A 22,699-nucleotide genomic window follows, 5' to 3' on the forward strand; every position below is an offset into this window, starting at 1 on the left:
CGAGCGGGAGGATCGGTGGCTCCCGAACACTGCTCCTTCAGACACCACTGAAGGGAGCGGAGATAGATCCGCCCGAAAGTAAGTAACTTCTCCTGTGAGGAGAGGTGACCTAGAAGAGCTTGCATAGAAATCCCCAGGGCGTTGCATAGAAATCCCCAGGGCGTTGGATATATCTATGCCCTTCAGACGCAACACCATTGCAAGGGCAGACCTGTACCCTTTAATGGCAGAAACCAAAAGGAGCTTATCTCTGCAAAGAAAGACTAGGAAGTCTGCGATCTGTGTCAGAGAAGCTCCGACTGGAGAGATACCCATTCCACTACACCAATCACAGAAGACCAATTACTTCTCCTGGTAGACTGAGGAGGAGGATCTTCTAAGGTACCCTGACATCTCTCTCGCAACGAGTTACGAAAAGCCTCGCATTCTGAGGAGATGCTGGATATTCTCCACGTGTGGTCTGAGCGACTGCACTGCCTGGTGGTACCTGTTCAACAAGGGTTGCCAAAGGAGATATGGTCAGTGTGGTAGCTCTTGTGGTGCCTTGACCAGGAGCGACAACAGATCGGGAAACAACTCCATGTGTGGCCATAGTGAAGCAATGAGAGCCATCCTGAGTCCTTGAGCTACTAGGACCTTGTACAGGACTGCGCAAAGCAAGCAAAAAGGGGGGGAAATGTGTAGCAATCCTGTAGATCCCAAGGATGTTACAGTGCGTCCTCAAACGCAGCCGCGGGATCTGGTACTGGAGAGCAAAACACATTACAACAGCATATGGTCCCAATACTTTTTAAGGATGTATTTGTAAATAATGTGAGGTCCAGGACTGGACACCTGAGGCTGATCCCACGAGAAAATCTTCTCCCAGTTTAGCATTTGATCCTACTCTAATTACACCAGAATAAGATTTTTCTTGGAGGGACTAACAACTTGTTCCAACATTGCTTTAGGATGAACTGTGATGACATTTTTAATCAGGCATGAGGCACAAACTTCTCAAGCAAAGATTTCAATCCTAGGGGATTTAACAACTTGTGGGATGCTGCTGGGTGAGAGTCTGCAATCCTGCAAAAACTTGAGCAATGAGTTCACTCTCTTCTTTGAGGGAAAAGACTAAAAAGTAACTGATGCAATTGTCATCCCCATATATAAAATTGATGGAGTTAACACGAACAAGCATAGACTTCTATTTGTTTATTAATATTGATAACTTGGGAAATATATTGAGGGGAGCATCCGCTATGGGTATGGACATACAGTGGTACCTCTACATACGAATTTAATCCGTTCCACAACCGACTTCGGATGTAGAAAATGTTTGGATGTCGAAACGAATTTTCCCATAAGAATACATTGAAATAGGATTAATCCGTGGTTGAGCCCAAAAACCTATGATAACTCCTTAATAAATTACTACACATAATTACCCATGAAAATAATGCACACTAAATTAGATAATAGACAGGTAAAAAAAGAAAAATTATAAAAAAATGATAAATAAGAAATGGGTTTTTAGCGTCACTTTACCTTAGAAACTCCAGCGCAGGTATTGTTGGTCTTGCTACGCAGAGAGGAGACGGACGGGCGGCGAGGAGGTAGAGAGGTTAACTACGATAAACGTACACTACCGTTACTTATTCTAACTTACACTAAGTGAACTTTAACATAACTTAGCTTATTTATTTTTTCTATTTTTATATTTTATATTTTTTTTTACATTTTCTTTTTTTCTTTTTGATGATTAATTTTAATCACTTTCACTCTCTACACTTAAAATTGATTGAATTTCTTTCGCTTCACTCTTTGCTGTTTTCTTTGAACCACTTCCATCCTCTTCATCACGAGTTCGCTTCGTAGTTTTTTTAAAGAAGCTATCAGTAGATAGTTGCTTGGTACGGCTTTTCAGAATGTTTCGAAAGTGAGTTAGGCAAACATCATCGAACTGCGCAACTACACGACAAACCTGCAATTTTTTTGGGTGGTATTTGTCGATGAAGTCGACCACGTCTTGATATTTTCCTAACACCTCTTTTATTTGCGCCGAACCTAACACATGTTCTACCTCCTCGATCCCTTCCTCGTCATCACTCATGTGCTCAGACATAGCATGGAGTTCCTTGAGCTCCTCTGTGGTAAGTCCGTTGTGATGTTCGGTGACGAGTTCCGTGATGTTATCTGTGTCGACCTCCAGACCCATGGACTTGCCAAGGGAGACGATTTCCTCTACGTCTTCCGCTGCACCCACCACGGGATCAGGTTCGGGGTCAAAACCTTCGAAATCTCGGGGAGAAACTGCATCAGGCCACAGCTTCTTCCAGGCAGAATTGAGGGTTCGTCGAGTTAATCCCACCCAAGCCTCATCTATGATCTTCAAGCAGTGCACGATGTTGAAGTGGTCCCTCCAAAATTCACGCAAAGTTAAGTTGGTGCTTTGCGTGACATTAAAGCACTGCTTGAATAGGTGGTTGGTGTAGAGCTTCTTGAAATTCGAGATGATTTGCTGGTCCATGGGCTGGAGGATAGAGGTGGTATTCGGTGGAAGATACAGCACCTTTATGAACTTAAATTCTTCGATGATATCATCTTCAAGTCCGGGGGCGGTGAGCGGGTGCATTGTCAAGGCATAGCAGGCACTTTAAAGGCAATTTCTGCTCATGAAGATACTTCTTCACAGAAGGGCCGAAAACTTGGTTAACCCATTGCACAAAGAACTGCCTAGTGACCTAGGCCTTCGAGTTGGATCGCCAGAAAACATGAAGCTGGTCCTTATCCACGTTGTGTGCCTTAAAGGCCCTAGGGTTCTCAGAATGGTAAACCAGTAAGGGCTTGACTTTAAAATCCCCGCTAGCGTTGGCACATAGGGCAAGAGTCAACTGATCCTTCATTGGCTTACGCCAAGGCAATTTCTTCTCTTCGGCGGTGATGTAGGTTCGTCTGGGCATCTTCTTCCAAAATAGCCCGGTTTCATCACAATTAAACACTTGCTGCTCTACGTAGCCTTCTTCCTGCACGATCCTTTCAAAGTTCTTGACAAAGTCAGCTGCAGCCTTTGTGTCCGCACTAGCAGCCTCTCCGTGGCGAACAACTGAATGAATCCCGGACCGTTTCTTAAATTTCTCAAACCAGCCACGAGATGCCTTGAAATCGTCTGAGGAAGGCTCGGTTGAACTCTCCCCAGCATCACCCCCAGAGCTCTCCTCCTTCAAGTCTGTGAAGATGGCGTGCGCCTTCTCGCAGATGATGGTTTCGGTAATGGTGTCACCAACAATCTCTCTGTCCTTGATCCAGATTAGCAGAAATCGTTCCATCTCTTCTATGATAGGGCTACAGCGTTTTGAAATTATGGTGATCCCCTTAGAAGGTTTCACTGCTTTAATGGCTTCCTTCTGTTTCAGGATTGTCGAGATCGTCGATATATTACGGCCATATTCTTTAGCAAGTTCACTCACGCGGACGCCACGCTCATGTTTCTCAATAATTTCTTGCCTTACGTCTAAAGAAAGCATTTCCTTCTTCCTTTTCTCACCACTACCACTACCACTTGCAAAACTAAGCCTTTTAGGACCCATACTTTACGTAAATTACCATAAAAGGATGCACGTAAAAAATCACAATTAAAACAGTACAGTAATAGCAGAACGCACAGGGCACAACCGCACGAAGCCGACGAGAACAGAGGGCTGACCCAAGCCACGCTAATTGAGGGTCCCTCCGAGGTCGAAGTGCTGCCTTCTATCGGCGGAAATAAAAAACACATCCGACGCTATGAGTACCAATTACGCGTACGGGTATTGTTTACTTCGGGTGTCGAAAAAAAATTCGGGTGTAGAGTAGGAACGTGTTCGAATTGTACTTTGCGTGTCGAAAAATTCGGATACAACCGGTACGATGAAAATTGCTTACTTCATGTGTCGAAATAAAATTCGGGTGTAGAGTCAAAAATTTGCTCGAATTTTACTTCGGATGTTGGAAAATTTGGATGTAGATACGTTCGTATGTAGAAGTTCCACTGTATAAACTTTCAGATACCAAAAATTGAGATATTACTTCTATCTATGGCCAAACATGTCGTACGTGCCCTCAAGAAGTTTCTGGCAACAATTCTTAAAATATAAAAAAGATATAGTGGTTTTTAAATGGTTATGTCACCCTAACTGCGTTGTCTGCTAAAGCAGATTATGTAGGTTTGTCTTGCGCATTGATTTCGCATATATACACCAATTTTTTCATATTTTTTCATTATCTTCATACGTCTGGCAAACATATATCTTTAAGTCACCCACGTGGTAATGGCACACTGAAATGTGTATACGTGCCAGTTTTATGCTGTTTACACTTCGAGTGGTTTTGTTTATTTCTTAAATATTGGGTACTTGATCAACTTTCCATAATGCCCAAACACAAAAGAAGGTCTTTAGCTGCCAGAAGGAGAAATGTGATTGTGGCATCTCAATTTGGATGGGTAAAAACCATAAAGTAGACAAGGGTGATGGCGAGTCTGGCAGCAGTGAAGTGATGATGGTGACGAGTGATCAGTACCCTTAATGGGGTGGGGAGGGGGGGAGGGGCTTGGGGCCATGCTTGCGGTAATAAGTAGAAATTGTATCAGGTAAGAGTTAGTTGTTTTTCAAGTAATTTAATCTAGTTCTAAATAAGTATAGATAACGATATTTGCTTATCAATGCTATAATGTTTTGCTTTCCTTCATACTCTTATAGAATCTCATGGAAAATCTTTGATAACTCAAAACTATGCTGATTGACCTTCAAAACTATTTTTCTCCGCTATTTATCAACCAATTTCAAATCCAAATACATCGTTGTAAAGAGGAATATATTTAATATATTTTGTAAGGAAGAATTTTTTCTAAAGTTTATTTTCTATTTTTTTTTATATTTTTTCAAACTTTTAAAATATATAAATATATAAATATTTATATAAAAAAATACCGAAAATATGGAAAATTCCTACTGGCATTTTGTTGAGGCCCCCTCCATGGAATGTGGTTTGTGTCTTGAGATCCTTACAAGGATCTCATTATGAACTATTATGCCATGCAACTGACCGAAATTTCACTTTGAAGACAGCATTCCTACTCGCTTTACCCTAGGCAAAGCGAGTCAGTGAACTTCATGGCCTCTCGTATAACATCGCCCATTTAAGGAGATGGGGGGAATGGAATGGAATGATTTGAAGTTCTCTGGCATCCTGACATCCAAGGTCATTTACGCCGATATCGTTTATTATAAATTAAGATTAAAAGAATATTCAATTAAAACCAGAAAAGCAAATAAGTTATAAAAGTTAAATAGCATTAAGAAGACCTGCTTCTGATATAAATTTAAAAATGCCACTAGCATTGTACGACACATCATGTCCAAGGATCTTGGCAAGAACCTGCCATACTCACCCCGAGACTCAAAGAGATATCTATTTCTTTCTGTGCTATAAGTGGGGTATTTAGTCAACAAATGGCTCACTGTCAAGGGTATCAAACAGTCGTCGAAATATGGTTGGTGTTGGCCAGCCATCAGAAACTCGTGTGTCATCCGAGTGTGACCAATGCGGAGACAACAAAGAGTAGTCTCTCATTTTCGGGGCATCCTTTATTTATGCATAATAGGTCTTATCTTTACTGCAAATAATTTCCAGTTCACTCTCATCACTCGTGAACCGTCTCTATATATATTCTCACAGCAGTGAGACGTAACTTTTTATTGCAAGCAGGACTTCTGGGGGACAGGTAATGGCAGGCCAATTTATAAAAATAAATCCAGGTTTGGATTAGTTAGGCAAAAATACAAATTATCTCTGAATTTGTCATTTGTTCCCATACTAACAAACCTTATTTTATTTATGTGGATGACTCACTCTTAGGTGGGTGGAAGTCCTAGATCTGGCATGGACATTGACCCGGTTTTACCTAGTAAAGAATTTGACTGTGGTCTAGGGAAAACTTTGACACCTAGCTGAAATATACAAGGTTAGTATAATAGAGGCATGTGCAATGCAGTGTAATAGAGGTTGTTGTCTTGTATGAACACCTGAGTTTATACAGTCAAACCTCTCGATAGATACGAAAGAATCTGCTTAAGAAATTTTAACTCTGCGAAACGAGATGCGAAGAATTTTACGACTCGCATCACGAAAAATTTTTCAGACAATGAAAGCATGTACAGTGCGAGAACCCTACCATGTCCGAGACTGATCTTAAAAATTAATGCGCCGGCAGCCCGTAAACTCGCTACCATACTTCCGTGCTCCCACTGCTTATCTTCCTATTCGGATGCTAGTTACCACCATAAAATCCTGCTCTCCTATTGGTCAGCATTTACTGTACTGTATCCCATCATGCATCTACGCATTGGCGTTCCTATGTCTTTTCGTTTCGGCAGTGGTATCATACGCATTGACTTAGTATTTGTGATTTTGCTTTCGTAACAATGGTACTATATTGTGTGTGACATTACGTTACATCATTAGCCATGGGTCCGAAGAAAGTTGCTGAGGTCAGGGGAAAGAAGAGGATGATGCTTTCCATAGAGATGAAAATAGAAATAAACAAGAAATACTAGACTGGCATGCAGTTAAGTGTGCTCGTGAAGGAATATAGCCAAAATCTGTATACGATAGGAACAATCCTGAAGCAGAAGGAAGCTATCAAAGCAGCAACACCTTCTAAGGGCCTGACTGTTTTCTCCAGCAAGAGGAGCAACGTCCACAACGAGATGAAGAGACTGCTGCTTGTCTGGATGAAGGACAAAGAAATGGCTGGAGACACTATCACCGAAGCAATAATCTGCCAGAAAGCCAGCACCATTTTCGGTGATCTCGTACATTCTCAGGCTGAAGCCAACGTAGGAGAAGGAACACCGAAGCAGGTAGCCCCAGAGTTCAAGGGTTCTCGTGGGTGCATTGGAAAATTTAAGATGCTCAGGTATTCATTCGGTGGTGTGTCATGGGGAGGCTGCAAGCTCGGACACGAAAGCGGCCAAAGCTTTTGCAAAGACATTCGACGAGTTGACTGTACGGGAAGGCTACAGTCCCCAGCAAGTCTTCAATTATGATGAGACTGGGCTTCTTTGGAAAAAACTGCCTCATCAAACATATATCATGGCAGAAGAAAAGAGGCTACCTGGGCATAAGCCTATGAAGGACAGGCTTACCCTTGCACTCTGTGCAAATGCCAATGGGGATTGCAATGTGAAACCCCTGCTGGTGTATCACTCCAATACTCCTTGAGCCTTCAAGACCCACAAGGTAACTAAGGAAAATCTTCATGTGTTGTGGAGGGCTAATGGAAAAGCCTGGATAACAAGACAATTATTTATCGAGTGGATGTTTGTTTCAGTCTGATTGTGAAAGAGTATTTGGAAGAGAAGTGTCTCAAGATGAAGTGCCTGCTGGTGCTGGACAATGACCCTGCTCACGCTCCTGCCCTCCATGAAGATATTGTAGCAGAAAATTCTTTCATCAAGGTTCTCTATATTCCACCGAACACAACCCCTCTCCTCCAGCCCATGGACCAGCAGCGGATTTCAAATTTTAAGAAGCTTTGTACAAAGTACCTCTTCAAGAGATGTTTCGAAATCGAGAGCACAAACCTCACCCTTCGTCAATTTTGGAAGGAGCACTTTGATTTTGTCATATGCCTCAAAATCATCAATCAAGCTTGGCAAGAGGTTCGAGGAGCACCTTGAACTCTACTTGGAAGAAGCTGTGGCCTGATGCCATTTCCGCACGAGATTTCGAGGGCTTCCACACAGACAAAGCTGAAGCAGATTCCAAAAATGTTGACGATCCTGAACCTGTTGCTCAATCTGAAGTTGCCGAGATCATTACACTCGGAAGTCCATGGGTCTGGAAGTTGATGAGGCCGACATTGATGAGCTTATCCAGGAGCACCAAGAGGAACTTACGACGGATGACCTGAAGGAGTTGGAGGCCATGCGAGTGAACATCATTCAGGAAGAGTACAGCGGGGGCGAGGAGGATGACCCACTGACAATAGCAGAAATTAAAGAGGTTCTAGAAGGCTACTTTAAAATGGTGGCTCTCGTAGGAAAGACACACCCAGAAAAAATTCTCACAGGTCGTGCGCTCGAGTACTGTAATGAAGTTTGCCTGAGTTATTTCAGGAAAATTTTAAGAAACAGGCAGAAAAAAGCTTCTTTGGATGAATATTTTAGTAAGAGGCCTTTGGTAGATGCAGACCAAGTGCCAGCTAAGAAACGAAAGAAAAGTGGCAGTGATGAAGAAAATATGTAATGTAATGAAATTTAGAGAATAGAAGATGTAAAGTAGAAAAAAAAAATAGAAAAAAGGAAAAAAAAAAAGAAATTTTATTTCAAGTTTATCGTAAAGTTAAGTGTTAATATTTCCTGCCATTTGTAGATGCGTTTCCTAAAATTAAGTGTTAATGTTTTCTGTCATTTATAAATCTGTTTTGTAAAGTTAAGTGTTTACATTTTCTGCCACTTCTACGTAAACATTTTCCTCCATTTTCATCCTCCTCTACCGCCAAGCACTTCGCTCTCGGACATCGTCTCACTCCAAAGGTAAGGCTCCACATTTTGTTACTGTATTTTTACTGTTTGCTCTAAATAAACTCTTCTTTTTCAGATTATCAATGTTAATTTATTATTAAATGTGGTGCACACCCTTTTTATAATAATTTAATGTGGTGTTTTTTAGGGTCTGGAACGAATTAGGATATTTACATGTAAAATGCGAGTCACAAGACGAAAAAATCACCTTACCAAAGCCATTATGGAACCAATTAATTTCTTGTTGTGAGGCATTACTGTATAGGATACAAGATGTATCCCATTGCTCCCTCACAGAAAGCAATGGGGACGTGGACTGTATAAAAATTCTATAACTTATACTAGGCTACACAAGGGAAGTGATAATTACCTACAGAGGTTGAAGCCAGCTAGCAAAGGGACCCTTGGTGCTGTACCCCAAGGGAAGGGAAGATGAAGAAAGGAAAGCCAGACATTCTTATTCATCCCAGTCTTAACCTGCATAACCAATGCCCTCGACCAACTGCTACTTGTCCATCAAGGAGTCTGAGGTATCTTAAACCACTTGTTGAGCAGCCACCAGAGGATCGATAGTGAATGTATTAAGTCTCCTGTGGGTCACGTCTTTTAAATAATGGACTGTGATGGTGGTCTGTCTCCTCCATACGCCCGCTTGAAGAACTTGCAACACGAAGTTACATTTATATGCCAGGGAAGTGCTAATTCCTCTGACACCATGGCCTCTAGGTCGATGAGCCTCAGTACGATTGGGAACCAAGGCTCTTCCAATTACTTGGTGAATCCAGGATGAAATCATGTTTCTGGTGATCCTCCTCTTTACTATCCCTGAGCTAACAAACAGAGGTATTAGTCTGGGCCATGTTGCTGCAGTGCATTTGAGATAGTATCTCAAACTCCTCACTGGGCATAGTAATAACTGATCTGGGTCATTGGTTACTGAACAAAGGCTCGCAATCTGAAAGGGCCACAATCTATGGTTCAGTACCCCCGGATTTTGAGTCCTAGCAATAAATTCAGCCACGAAGCTGAGTGTCACTTCCCCCCGTACGAGAGGCCATGAAGTTCACTGACTTTCTTTGCCAAGGCTAAAGCGAGCAGGAACACTGTCTTCAAAGTGAGATGTCGGTCAGTTGCATGGCTTAATGGTTCGTAGGGAGGTCCTTTTAAGGATCTCAAGACACAAACCAAGTTCCAAGGAGGAGGCCAAATCTCTGACTGGGGGCAAGTGATCTCATAACTCCGTATGAGTAAAGAAAGCTCCAATGAAGAGGAAATGAAAAATCCACTCTCTTCAGTTTAAAGGCTAGGCTTAAGCCTAAACGATAGCTTTTCGCCGCCGAAACCGAAAGAAACTTTTCCTCCTGAAGGTATACAAGGAACTCCGCTATTACTGGAATAGTGGCATCGAGTCGAGAGATATTCCTTTCACGACACCAACCACAGAGTACTCTGGTTTTTGCCTGGTACACCGAGGCTGAGAACCTACGCAAGTCTCCGGACATTCGCTCCGCAACTTGTTGTGAAAAGCCATTCTGAGAGAGGAGACGCTGGATAGTTTATACTGTACGCTTGAAGTCGAAGCGACTGCACGGTCTTGTGGAAGATTAGTCCTTGAGGAGCAAGGAAATACTCAGGGCACTTCTTTAGAGGACAATAAAGTTCATGACCTGCAGATAATGTCCTTGAGGGACGACCAAAAGAGACGACAACACAACGGCATCCTTGAAGGACGAACAAATAGGACGATGCTCTTGCGTGGCGAACAAATGAGACGACGCCCTTGAGGGGAAAACAAACGAGACAATGCCCTTAGTGGGTGCACAAACCAGAGACGTCTTTGAGTGGCGAACAAACAAGACAGCGCCCTTGAGGGATGAACAAACAAGACAACGTCCTTGAGGGACAAACATACGAGACGATGTCCTTGAGGGGCGAACTAAAAAGACAATGCCCTTGACGGAGGAACAAATAAGATGACATCCTTGAAGGGCGAACAAATAAGACGACGCCCATGAGAGGCGAACAAACAAGTTGGACATCCTTGAGGGGCGAACAAACAAGACAACGTCATTGAGGGGCGAACAGACAAGAAGACGTCCTCAAGGGGCAAATAAATGATGGCCCCACCGAGAAGAGAGAGGTAGGCATTCGTATCCGTGGACGACACTGGATACGAAATACGCTTGGTTTCATTAAAGGACGGTGACAGACACAAAGTGCAAATAAACTTCCTTGAGGGACAAAAAACAAGAACCTTCAGAGAAGGGCAATAGAGGATTTGAAACGAAAAGAGTGCTTGATTTCATTAAAGGATGACAACAGAAATAACATGCAACCGATTGGATGATGTCCTTGAGAGGAAAATATATAAACAAGACTCTTGAGAAAAATGGAAAGAGGGTATGATCTACACCAAAGCAAGAGGAAAAGAAGGTATGAAGACAGTTCTGATACCATCTCTACAGAATAGAAAAGAAAATACTGTTTGATATGCAGAAGTGGTATGCATCTTCACAGAAGGTGAGCAAAATTCAAAAGCAAATACTATACCAATTCCAAGAACTCGAGGAAAGATTGTTGCTTGAGATACAAAGGAGAGGGTGATGGGCAAGCAAAAAGTGACTGATGGGTAGGATAAATATGGAAAGTAGATCTGATCCTGAACCCATAAAGTCCTTTGGATTGGCAAAGGATAAGGATGCAAAGAACTAGCAAGTTTTAAAAAATTGTCAAAGAAACAGTTTTTCTATAACAGAAGAGATGACACTCTCGAGAGGCAAGTCCTGCAATTTTGGGACGTAGACAATCAAGTGCATATAGACATGGGGAAAATAATTGGAAGATCAAAGGTTATGCAGGTATAGAATGCACAAGAAAAGCGTGTCAGGACCCACTACTCAAAATGCTAAACAACCAAATCATTGCATACTGGCAACTCATGTCACTTAAGTTAGAGATACTGTGTAATGAAGAACTACGACTACAATGTGTAAAGGAACAGACGGTCTGGTAAAGAAAGGATATGCAAAACTGGAAGATCATTGAGGAGTGTCCAGTAAAGGATGATGTCTCCCCCATCATCTTGTATTCAATATGAACAAACATCATAAAACCAGAATGGTTTTCAACTATACTGCCCGGTTCAAGGTTGTATCATTGAACAGCAAGGTCATGCAAGAACAGAATATGATGACCGATTTGCTTAGGATCCTCATTAAATGTACTGTAGAGGAGAGGTGGCAATAGACACTGACATAAAGGCCATGCTTTATCAAGTGTTTGTAACACCAACAGACTGAGACACAATACAATTCCTTTGGTGACCATAATGGACGTCTCAACAAATATCCTAGGCACTATCATATGATGGTTCATTTATTCAGAGGATTGTCAAGTCTAGCAAAGATAAGGAGACCTACCTGAAAAAACGAATTACAGCAGGCAGGCTGGCTTCACATTCATCAGATTGGACTGTTTTGGCTCCTTTCTGACTTTACACATGCAAAAGATAGTGAAGAGGTACGTACTGACGTTTATTTACATGGTTCAATACCAGAGCTATTCACATTGAAATGTTATACTCATTGGAATCAAACCAAATGTGGAAGTGAGCTTGTATGAAATTGACTTGACATACTTGTGAGTAACTAGAACTAGTAGTGAGAAATTGGGCCTAGTATGCCCAATATGGGGGAGTGTATTCACGATAATAGCACACATACACTAAGTGTAGGTTTGAAATAAGTAATATAGCCATACAAAAGAAAAGAAACTGTAATAAAAAGAGAAGGGACCAAGTGAGAAACGAGTTTACATCTTAAGTATGAAGGCTCTCTTATCCCGAGCGCATTTACCTTTAACCTGAACATATGGTGAGTGTCCCCAAAGGAAACATTTAAGCCATTGATGTGCAGGGCATTAACACTTGGGAAGCAGTGCCCCTACATCCCCATCTTGAATGTATAAAGTGGTTTTTAATGAGAACTCACAGAGAATACACTAACCGTAATCTCCAAATCTACTACAAAAGTTCATCATGTCTGTACACTGTTGTGCACAATTATGTATGTTAATGTAATAACTGTAATCTAGAAGAACCAATAACTACTAACATATAAATCATTATACTGTACTGTATTATTTACTGTCTGGCAAATTTTCAATACTGTAGTTGAGATCGATAACATGTCAAGTTTGTAATTATGCTAACTCATATATATTGTTCAAGTCACCACGTTTGATCACAAGAAATAAAAAAGGTGCATTATACATTATGGTATCAATTAATCCAATTACCAGTCGCTAAATAGTGATATGTGGTGCCCCTGGTGACACATAATCATACCTTGCATATGGATATGAGGTGTTCCAGAGCTGAAGAATTATAAAAATGTTATTTTTATAATAAAATAAATTTTTGAATATACTTACCCGGTGATTATATAAGCTGCAACTCTGTTGCTCGACAGAAAACTCTACGTTAAAAATCCGCCAGCGATCGCTACGCAGGTAGGGGGTGTACTTCAACAGCGCCATCTGTCGTGCAGGTACTCAGTACTCAATGTAAACACAGAACTCAATTTTCTCCTCGGTCCACTGGGTCTCTATTGGGGAGGAAGGGAGGGTCCTTTAATATATAATCACCGGGTAAGTATATTCAAAAATTTATTTTATTATAAAAATAACATTTTTCAATATTAAACTTAGCCGGTGATTATATAAGCTGAATCACACCCAGGGGGGTGGGTAGAGACCAGCAATAATTGTTTACATTATTATGAGCTAAGGATTTTTTATTTCATTTTAGCAGTTATTCAAAATAACAAACATAAAATAAATAAGTACCTGGTAAGGAAGTCGACTTGAACAATTACTCTGCCTTTTTAAGTACTTCTTCCTTACGGAGCCTCGCGATCCTCTTAGGATGCTGAGCGACCCCTAGGAGCTGAAGTATCAAGGGTTGCAACCCATACAACAGGACCTCATCAAAACCTCTAATCTAGGCGCTTCTCAAGAAATGACTTTGACCACCAGCCAAATCAAGTAGGATGCGAAAGGCTTCTTAGCCTTCCGGACAACCCAAAAACAATAATAAAACATTTCAAGAGAAAGATTAAAAAGGTTATGGAATTAGGGAATTGTAGTGGTTGAGCCCTCACCCACTACTGCACTCGTTGCTACGAATGGTCCCAGAGTGTAGCAGTTCTCGTAAAGAGACTGGACATTCTTAAGATAAAAAGACGCGAACACTGACTTGCTTTTCCAATAGGTTGCGTCGATTATACTTGCAGAGATCTATTTTGTTTAAAGGCCACGGAAGTTGCGACAGCTCTAACTTCGTGTGTCCTTACCTTCAGCAAAGCTTGGTCTTCCTCATTCAGATGGGAATGAGCTTCTCGTATTAACAGTCTGATAAAATAGGATAAAGCATTCTTTGACATAGGCAAAGATGGTTTCTTAACTGAACACCATAAAGCTTCAGACGGGCCTCGTAAAGGTTTAGTTCGTTTTAAATAGAACTTAAGAGCTCTTACAGGGCATAAGACTCTTTCTAGTTCATTTCCAACCATACGATAAGTTTGGAATATCGAACGATATTGGCCAAGGCCGAGAAGGCAGCTCGTTTTTGGCTAGAAAACCAAGTTGTAGAACATGTAGCCGTTTCGGATGAGAATCCGATGTTCTTGCTGAAGGCATGAATCTCACTGACTCTTTTAGCTGTGGCTAAGCATACCAGGAAAAGAGTCTTTAAGGTGAGATCTTTCAGGGAGGCTGATTGTAGCGGTTCGAACCTGTCTGACATAAGGAATCTTAGTACCACGTCTAAATTCCAACCAGGTGTAACCAAACGACGCTCCTTCGTGGTCTCAAAAGACTTAAGGAGGTCCTGTAGATCTTTATTGTTGGAAAGATCTAAGCCTCTGTGACGGAAGACTGATGCCAACATGCTTCTGTAACCCTTGATAGTGGGAGCTGAAAGAGATCGTTCTTTCCTCAGATATAAGAGGAAGTCAGCTATTTGAGTTACAGAGGTACTGGTCGAGGATACGGATACTGACTTGCACCAGTTTCGGAAGATTTCCCACTTCGATTGGTAGACTCTAAGGGTGGATGTTCTCCTTGCTCTAGCAATCGCTCTGGCTGCCTCCTTCGAAAAGCTTCTAGCTCTCGAGAGTCTTTCGATAGTCTGAAGGCAGTCAGACGAAGAGCGTGGAGGCCTTGGTGTACCTTCTTACGTGTGGCTGACGTAGAAGGTCCACCCTTAGGGGAAGTGTTCTGGGAACGTCTACTAGCCATCGAAGTACCTCGGTGAACCATTCTCTCGCGGGCCAGAGGGAAGCAACTAGCGTCAACCTTGTCCCTTCGTGAGAGGCGAACATCTGCAGTACCTTGTTGACAATCTTGAATGGAGGGAATGCATATAGATCTAGATGTGACCAATCTAGGAGAAAGGCATCTATATGAACTGCTGCTGGGTCCGGGATTGGTGAGCAAAATATTGGGAGCCTCTTGGTCATCGAGGTTGCGAAGAGATCTATGGTTGGCTGGCCCCAGGTGGCCCAAAGTCTCTTGCATACATCCTTGTGGAGGGTCCATTCTGTTGGAATTATTTGTCCCTTCCGACTGAGACAATCTGCCATGACATTCAAGTTGCCTTGGATGAACCTCGTTACTAGTGATATGTCTAGACCTTTTGACCAGGTGAGGAGGTCCCTTGCGATCTCGTACAACGTCAGAGAGTAGGTCCCTCCTTGCTTGGAGATGTACGCCAAAGCCGTGGTGTTGTCCGAGTTCACCTCCACCACTTTGCCTTGAAGGAGACACCTGAAGCTTTTCCAGGCCAGACGTACTGCCAGTAGCTCCTTGCAGTTGAAATGCATTGTCCTTTGACTCGAGTTCCATATTCCCGAGCATTCCCGACCGTCTAATGTCGCACCCCAGCCTACGTCCGATGCGTCCGAGAAGAGAACGTGGTTGGGAGTCTGAACAGTCAGGGGAAGACCCTCTCTTAGGTTGATATAGTCCTTTCACCTAGTCAGACAAGACTTTATCTTTTCGGAAACCGGGATCGAGACCGCTTCTAGCGTCTTGTCCTTTTTCCAGTGAAAAGCTAGATGGTATAGAAGAGGACGGAGGTGTAGTCTTCCTAGTGACACAAATTTATACACGGATGACAGCGTCCCTACCAGACTCATCCACAGCCTGACTGAGCAGCGTTCCTTCTTCAGCATCTTCTGGATGGATAGCAGGGCTGGGGGCTGATCGTCTTGTTCAGCAACGTCCTCATCAGAGGGTTCCTCATCCGAAACTGATGAGGAAACGGCAACGGAGTGGGCAACGTCTGACTCGCTGAATCCGGTCGCACTGGTGGATGCGTGACGGAGCCGGACGCAATATCATGGAACTGCTGCACAGTTTGTGAACTGTCAACAACCATGGGTGCGCGAGGAAGCACAGCGTCAACCCGAAACTGTCTAGACCGTCTGGGTTGTGCAGTCAACACCCTACCGGGTTGCTGAGGTTGACGCACTGCGTCACAACAAGTCACCTCTGCTGGTTGTTGAACGTCCTGAACGTCAACAACCACCTCCGAGCGTCGCTTAACGTCAACGTGCGGCTGGCAACCCACACTGGGTCGCATCGGTGGAGGAACCACCTCAACTGGCAGACGCGAGTAGGTTACCTCAGCGTCAACAGGGCGCACAACCGACCGGTTGGAAGGTTGTTGGCCAGAAGGTTCTTCTCCGCATTTAAGTCCTCTATCAAGGACGCAAGCTTGGACTGCATGTCTTGCAGCAAAGCCCATTTAGGGTCTACGGGAGCAGGTGTGGCAACAGACGGGGTTAGCGACTGAGGCGGAACCGTTTACCATCCCTGAAAGCCTTGTTATGCGTGACATAATAGTACAGCAAAACTTCAAAGGCTCGACAACAGCTGAGAAGTTGACCTGTAAACAACTTGGAGCGTCTCCTGGCTAGGCGCCAGGGAGAGTCTACCAGAATTGAGAAGTCTATCTGGGCAGAGGCATGAACTCCCAAGCCGAGACTTCTCTCGTGTCATATCAGACTCTCGCTCTATAAACCAGTTTAAAAGAAGGGAAAGCAAAGGCTGTATCCCCCAAACTCCTCCTGGTGAAAAACCAGTCGCCTAGCCAACGTAACGCTCTCTAGGAGAGCGAGAGAGCACTAGCTTAAAAACAACGGCTTCGAAGTAGCTAGGCCTAGTGTAAGCTCTGACGTTTAGGCGAACGAGGAGCAGCAGTTACAAGATCCGGACGAAGATCCTTAAAAAAATCATCATGATTTAATTAAAGTCCATAGGAGGCTAAGCAGCTTAAGGCTCCTCTCCATCTGACAGAGTCCTCAAGGGAATATCAGTAGGAGGGAGAACAGCCACTTCCTCATCTACAGGAACCTTGTCCGATAAAAGCTGAGTCTCTCACTGGTGCATTAGTAGCGGACCAGAACGCAACGTCATGTAACTACTTGACAGTCTGTGAACTGTCAACAACTGAACTGTCAACCACAACAGGTGCGTGAGGACGTACAGCGTCCACTCGAGACTGCTTTGACTGCCTAGACTGAGCAGTCAAAACAACTCTAGAATGCGGAGGTTGACGCACAGCGTCAAAACAAGTCAACTCCGATTGTTAGTGAACGTCTAGAACGTCAACAGGAGCATCAGCCAGTGGCCTAACGTCCAAATGCGGCAGAAAAACCACACGAGACCGCATCGAGTGTGGTTCTAAACAACCTGACTGACGTGACTAGGCTACGCCAACGTCAACAGTAAGCACAAAGGAACGTTACGTTGGCTGAAAGCCAGGATATCGATGAGATAAACGGCTAGACTCAACGGACTAATCGGCAGAATAGTCTTCCATAAGGGAGGCAAGCATATACTGCATGTTTTGCCATATAACCCCTTAAGGATCAACGGAAATGGTTGTGGTAAGAGACGAGGGTAACGTCTGTGACCGCAACACTTTGCCTACAAAAAAAGACTTTCGGAGTCTGTGTTACGCTTTTGTTAGGCGGCGAGCAGTTATCCGATGACTGCATAGGGTCAGAGCTGTCCTAATGGCTGTAACCAGGACGCTGGACCTGTCCTGAAAGGACTGACTTTCGCTTAAGGGCTTCGAAACCTTGTGACAGGTTTCTTATGCGAAAAGCCTACGGATGGCGAGGAGAAACAACGTCTCTCTCGTCTTATGGTAGGGGAGATCTTGGTAAGAAACACCCGATACCATAGAGGGAAAACGTCTGTTCGTTGGTCAAGGCCTCTCGAACCCATAAGTCGTTTGACATTACTTCTCCCCTGGGCTTGGGAGCTTGCAAGAGGTCCCGGACTAGGTGAACGACAGGCACGAACAGACAAACCCTCGGACGCAACACTGTAACACTTTGCGCCTCGGACGCAACACTGTAACACTTTGCGCATATCACTTTATCACTTTGATTTTCTGTTTTGCACTTATTTCTACCTGAAACACGCAATTCTACCCTTCATTAAAAGGTAGTAATTGCGAAATAAGTCGTATAATGCAAGTTCATAATACCAGCAAAAAACAGAAAACATATTTTAAGATAAAAAGAAAAATCAGTGGCTGGGAAAGAGACTAAACACTAGTTCATATAACTACGTTTTCAATCTCTCACCGCACATAGCCTGGGGACGAGAATAAAAACCTAAAAACGTTTTATCCTTCCTCCCCGTACAGAGACTAGGGACGAGAGTAACACGAGAACAACGTTACCCGCTTGAACGGAACGTTTTCTCTCCTCTCTCTCCCTCCGTCTCTATCTCTCTCTCTCTCTTTCTCTCTTGATTTCGCACCTAAGAGAAGAGCCCAATTATATTTCGTCAAAAAAACATGTTATTTGACTAAAGGAAAAAACTGAAAGGTTTTTCAAATAAAAAGTTCCTTTAAATTAGAATTTAAAACATTTAAGCTAAGAAAGAATGAACAAAACGTTAGAATCGATTTACTCTTACTGCAAAGTGAAACCGTGATACACTCTCTATCGTAACGATAGAGCGCATGTTGAACGTCCTGAACGTCAACAACTGCGTAGCATAAAAAACTAAACGTTAGTTCATCTTTGAAAACAGTACGAAGACTATCAAAGAAATTCTTTCATAAAATATCACATTTAAAAAGTTTTAAATTCTTTAAAAGCTAATTACGATATAAAGGGCTCAACGTTGATTAACTTCGGTTCCAAGTTAGGACCGCCTACTATCAGGAAAGGTCGCATATAAACAAAACATTAAAATTTATTTTTATATGTTTATAATAAATGGAAAGTTAATCGAAGAGGCCTAATAAAGGCGGAGAGATATAAAATATATAGATCTATAACGTGATAAGATAATTACTAAAAACCTAAACACACTTCCGTCTAAGGGAAGGGTCGGCCATTTAAAAGTGAAAGAAAGTCCATACTCTCTTTGTCACCATAATTAAATCTATCCAAAACGAGTTCAAGTTTTGAGATGAAGATAAAACACCTGCATAGCGAAAGCTCAAAACTAGAATAGTGTACTTCACCAAATAGTTGTAAAACAAATCCAGTTAGCAACAGCGAATTAGTAGGTCTTGCCGGTAGCCCGACAGAGAGAAAATTGAGTTCTGTGTTTACATTGAGTACTGAGTACCTGCACGACAGATGGCGCTGTTGAAGTACACCCCCTACCTGCATAGCGATCGCTGGCGGATTTTTAACGTAGAGTTTTCTGTCGAGCAACAGAGTTGCAGCTTATATAATCACCGGCTAATTTTAATATTGAAAATTCTTCTATAATGTAACAGTAAATGGCTGTAACCAAAGGATAGAACATCCTATACTGTACTAAATTTTTTTTAATGATTTGCACTCACAGGGGTGCCCTTTTAGCTCAGAAAAGTTTCCTCCCACCTGATTGGTTGCAAGTATTTTGTCCGAATAGCATAATTATTGTTTTCAAATAATTGTCAAGTATTGGGAATTTTAACTTATTTACCAACCTAAATATCTCCCTAAGATATATTTTTTTGTCAATAAATAATTTTAACAAATAAAAATATAAAGTACTGTGATTTCAAGTATAAATTTAATAACAACATCTGCGAAAGTCAACAAAAGGAGCTTGATTTTCGATGCACGCTGCATAACTTTGTAATTTTTCCCATATCTGAACACAAATTGTGATAAATTCCAGTAGCCATAAGAGACACATATTATTATAAACTTCCTTTGAATACAAGATTTTACTAAAACATGGAATTGATAAAACCCATCACTCATGAAAACTTGTGGGGAGGTAAAAGGAACAGCCTACTGTCAAATACCGAGGTGGAGTGGATGGGAGAGGCAGGGGTATCATGGTTGTAACTCATTGAAATCATGAATTCGTTCATTGTGATTTTTACGCAATTTCAGGAAAACTACTGTTTCCTCAAACCAAAAGTAGTGCTATTAATAAAATCAATACCTTTACAAAAACCATAGCAATGCCTTCCTATATGGACTTATATTATATGAGTATGATGTAAGTCCGTAGAGAAAGGTTTCCCAATTTTTCATAAAGGTATTGATAACATTATTTTTGGTTTGATGATACTGTAGTGTTCCATAAATTTCATAAAAAGTATTCATAATTTCCCCGCAGAGTTACATCCTTGATAACCCTCTATCCCCTCCTTGGTATTTGACAGTAGACTGTTCTTTTTACCTCCCTGCAAGTTTTCATCAATACACTGTAGCAAGTTTCATTAATTCCATGTTTTTAGTAGATTAAGGTATTCAAAGAAAGTTTATTATAACATATTTTTCTTATGCTTAATGTAATCAATTACAATTTGTATTAAAATATGAACATTTACAAAATTATGCAATGTGCTTCCGAAAACAAGCTTCTGTAATTGATTTCGGCGGGTGTTATCAAAATTAGACTTCCCATCACAATACTGTACTTTATAATCTCTATTCGTTAACATTATTTATTGATAAAAAATATATCTTAGGGAGAAATTTCAGCTTATAAAACAATTTACTAGGCAATCATTTGAAAAAAAAAAAAAAACTTGCAACCAATCAGCCAGTAGGAAACTTTTCCAAGCTAAAAGGGCACCCCTGTAAGTGTGCCTCATGAAAAAATTGAACATAGTTATCAACCTGTCACCAAGGGAGTGTTAGTATTGAATGAAATACTATTGAAACAACATGTCACTTCTGTTAATTCAACTCCACATTTTGATACAACTTATAGAATGGTAACTATTAATGAGAATAAGATCACAGATGAGCTAGAACATGTATAGAGTGATCAAATGGCTAAGGTTCACCATATCCAACTGAAGGCTTGGTATGACTATGGCAATACATACAGTACTGTATTTTAAAATGTATCTTAGAAAGCAAGAGCACTAACAATAGATGTGAAAAATATAGACATCTGTAATGGTTGAGGAAATTCTATCTACATCTATAATTGATGTCTTATTCTTAAACAAGACAGAATCCAAGGAAAACAAATAACATAAATAATACATTACCAAAACTTTTTGAACAAGGTCCTTTGCTTCTTCACAGAAACCTTCAGGAAACTCATATTCAAGCTTCAATATTTTTTGAAATATTAAGTACTCACTCCTGAAAATAAAAATAAAATCCACATAGATTCAAATAAAATAATGACTGTCGTCAAACTTGTAAATATTGCATAGCATGATCTTAATATTGGGAATATAGAAACCTAATTTATTCAAAGGACTAGTACTTTAAAAAGAATAATGTTAAAGTGATGAATGTGTATCAAAAATGGCTTGAGTCTGAAACAGCAGCAATTTCAGAGAAAGCTCTTGTTTCTAGGCAAATAAAAAATGGTAAAAAGGCCCCATACTTAAAACACAATTAGCTGCAAACCAGAATATACAAAAAAGGTTTGTGATATGCAATAATATTAAATTTATGGTACAGTATTAGTATATATACCACCTGTTGAGATACTGTACTACCACTAGAGAGTAATAGGGTCTTTTGATAGGCCAGACAGTACTACATTGGATCCTTCTTTCTGGTTATGGTTCATTTTCCCTTTGCCTACACACACACACCGAATAGTCTGGCCTATTCTTTACACATTCTCCTCTGACCTCTTACACCGGACAACACTGAGATTACCAAACAATTCTTGTTACTTCACTGTAATTGTTCAGTGGCAACTTTTCTCTTTGTAAGGTTAGAAGAGACTCTTTAGCAATGGTAAACAGCTCTTTTAGGAGAAGGTCACTCCAAAATCAAACCATTGTTCTCTAATCCTGTGTAGTGCCATAGCCTCTGTACCATGGTCTTCTACTGTCATTTGGGTAAGAGTTCTCTTGCTTGAGGGTACACTTGGGCACACTATTCTATCTTATTTCTCTTCCTCTGGGTTTGTTAAAGTTTTTCTAGTTTATATAGAAGATATTTATTTTAATCTTGTCGCTCTTCTTAAAATATTTCATTTTTCTTTGTTTCCTTTCCACACTGAGCTATTTTCCCTGTTGGAGCCCCTGGGCTTATAGCATCCAGCTTTTCCAACAAGGGTTGTAGCTTAGCAAATAATAATAATAATAATAATAATAATAATAATAATAATAATAATAATAATAACGACAATAATACTGTATTTACAATTCAGAATAAAAATATCAATCGCATAACATGAAAGCATAGTTTTCAGACTAAATATAACAAAATTTAGTCATTTGTATTTTTCCAAGCCATATGAACCAAGGTCCTATAAATAGGCATAACAACAGCCTCGCTGACCCTGCTGAGAAAAAACAAACTTATTCTGTGTGGGAGACTAGGAGGAATGTGAGGGAGAAGGGGGATTAATCTGTTCCTCTGCATGGCCCACTACACCATTCTTGAAACACCCAGCCATAGAGTTTGCGAGGTGGTGAGGTGCGATATAAACCTTAAAAGGACTCAGGTTTGTATCAGATTTGATCAAATACTAATACAAACCCTAATCCTTTAAATAGGAGACAATACAAACCCTCATTCTTTAAATAGGAGACTTACAATTAGGAGGGGGGAAACACTACTAGCATTGACCATGAGAAAAAATTCCTTGAATAGCCCATTCTCCCAGTATCTGTTGTCAGACCTATTGGATGGAAG

At 41.3% G+C, this 22,699-nt stretch overlaps 1 protein-coding gene across 2 annotated transcripts in view; it reads right to left on the reverse strand.

Moving 5' to 3' along the window:
* The window catches only part of Pdk1 (Phosphoinositide-dependent kinase 1), a 776,015-nt gene that overhangs the window by 315,045 nt on the left and 438,271 nt on the right, over positions 1 to 22,699 (reverse strand). For both annotated transcript variants that reach the window (XM_068378675.1, XM_068378674.1), the window contains exon 10: positions 21,085 to 21,181. In XM_068378675.1, coding sequence (XP_068234776.1) covers positions 21,085 to 21,181 — 97 coding nt within the window. The remainder of the gene's footprint in view (positions 1 to 21,084; positions 21,182 to 22,699) is intronic.

This window comes from Palaemon carinicauda, chromosome 8 (genome assembly GCF_036898095.1).
Source record: "Palaemon carinicauda isolate YSFRI2023 chromosome 8, ASM3689809v2, whole genome shotgun sequence".
NCBI lineage: Eukaryota > Metazoa > Arthropoda > Malacostraca > Decapoda > Palaemonidae > Palaemon > Palaemon carinicauda.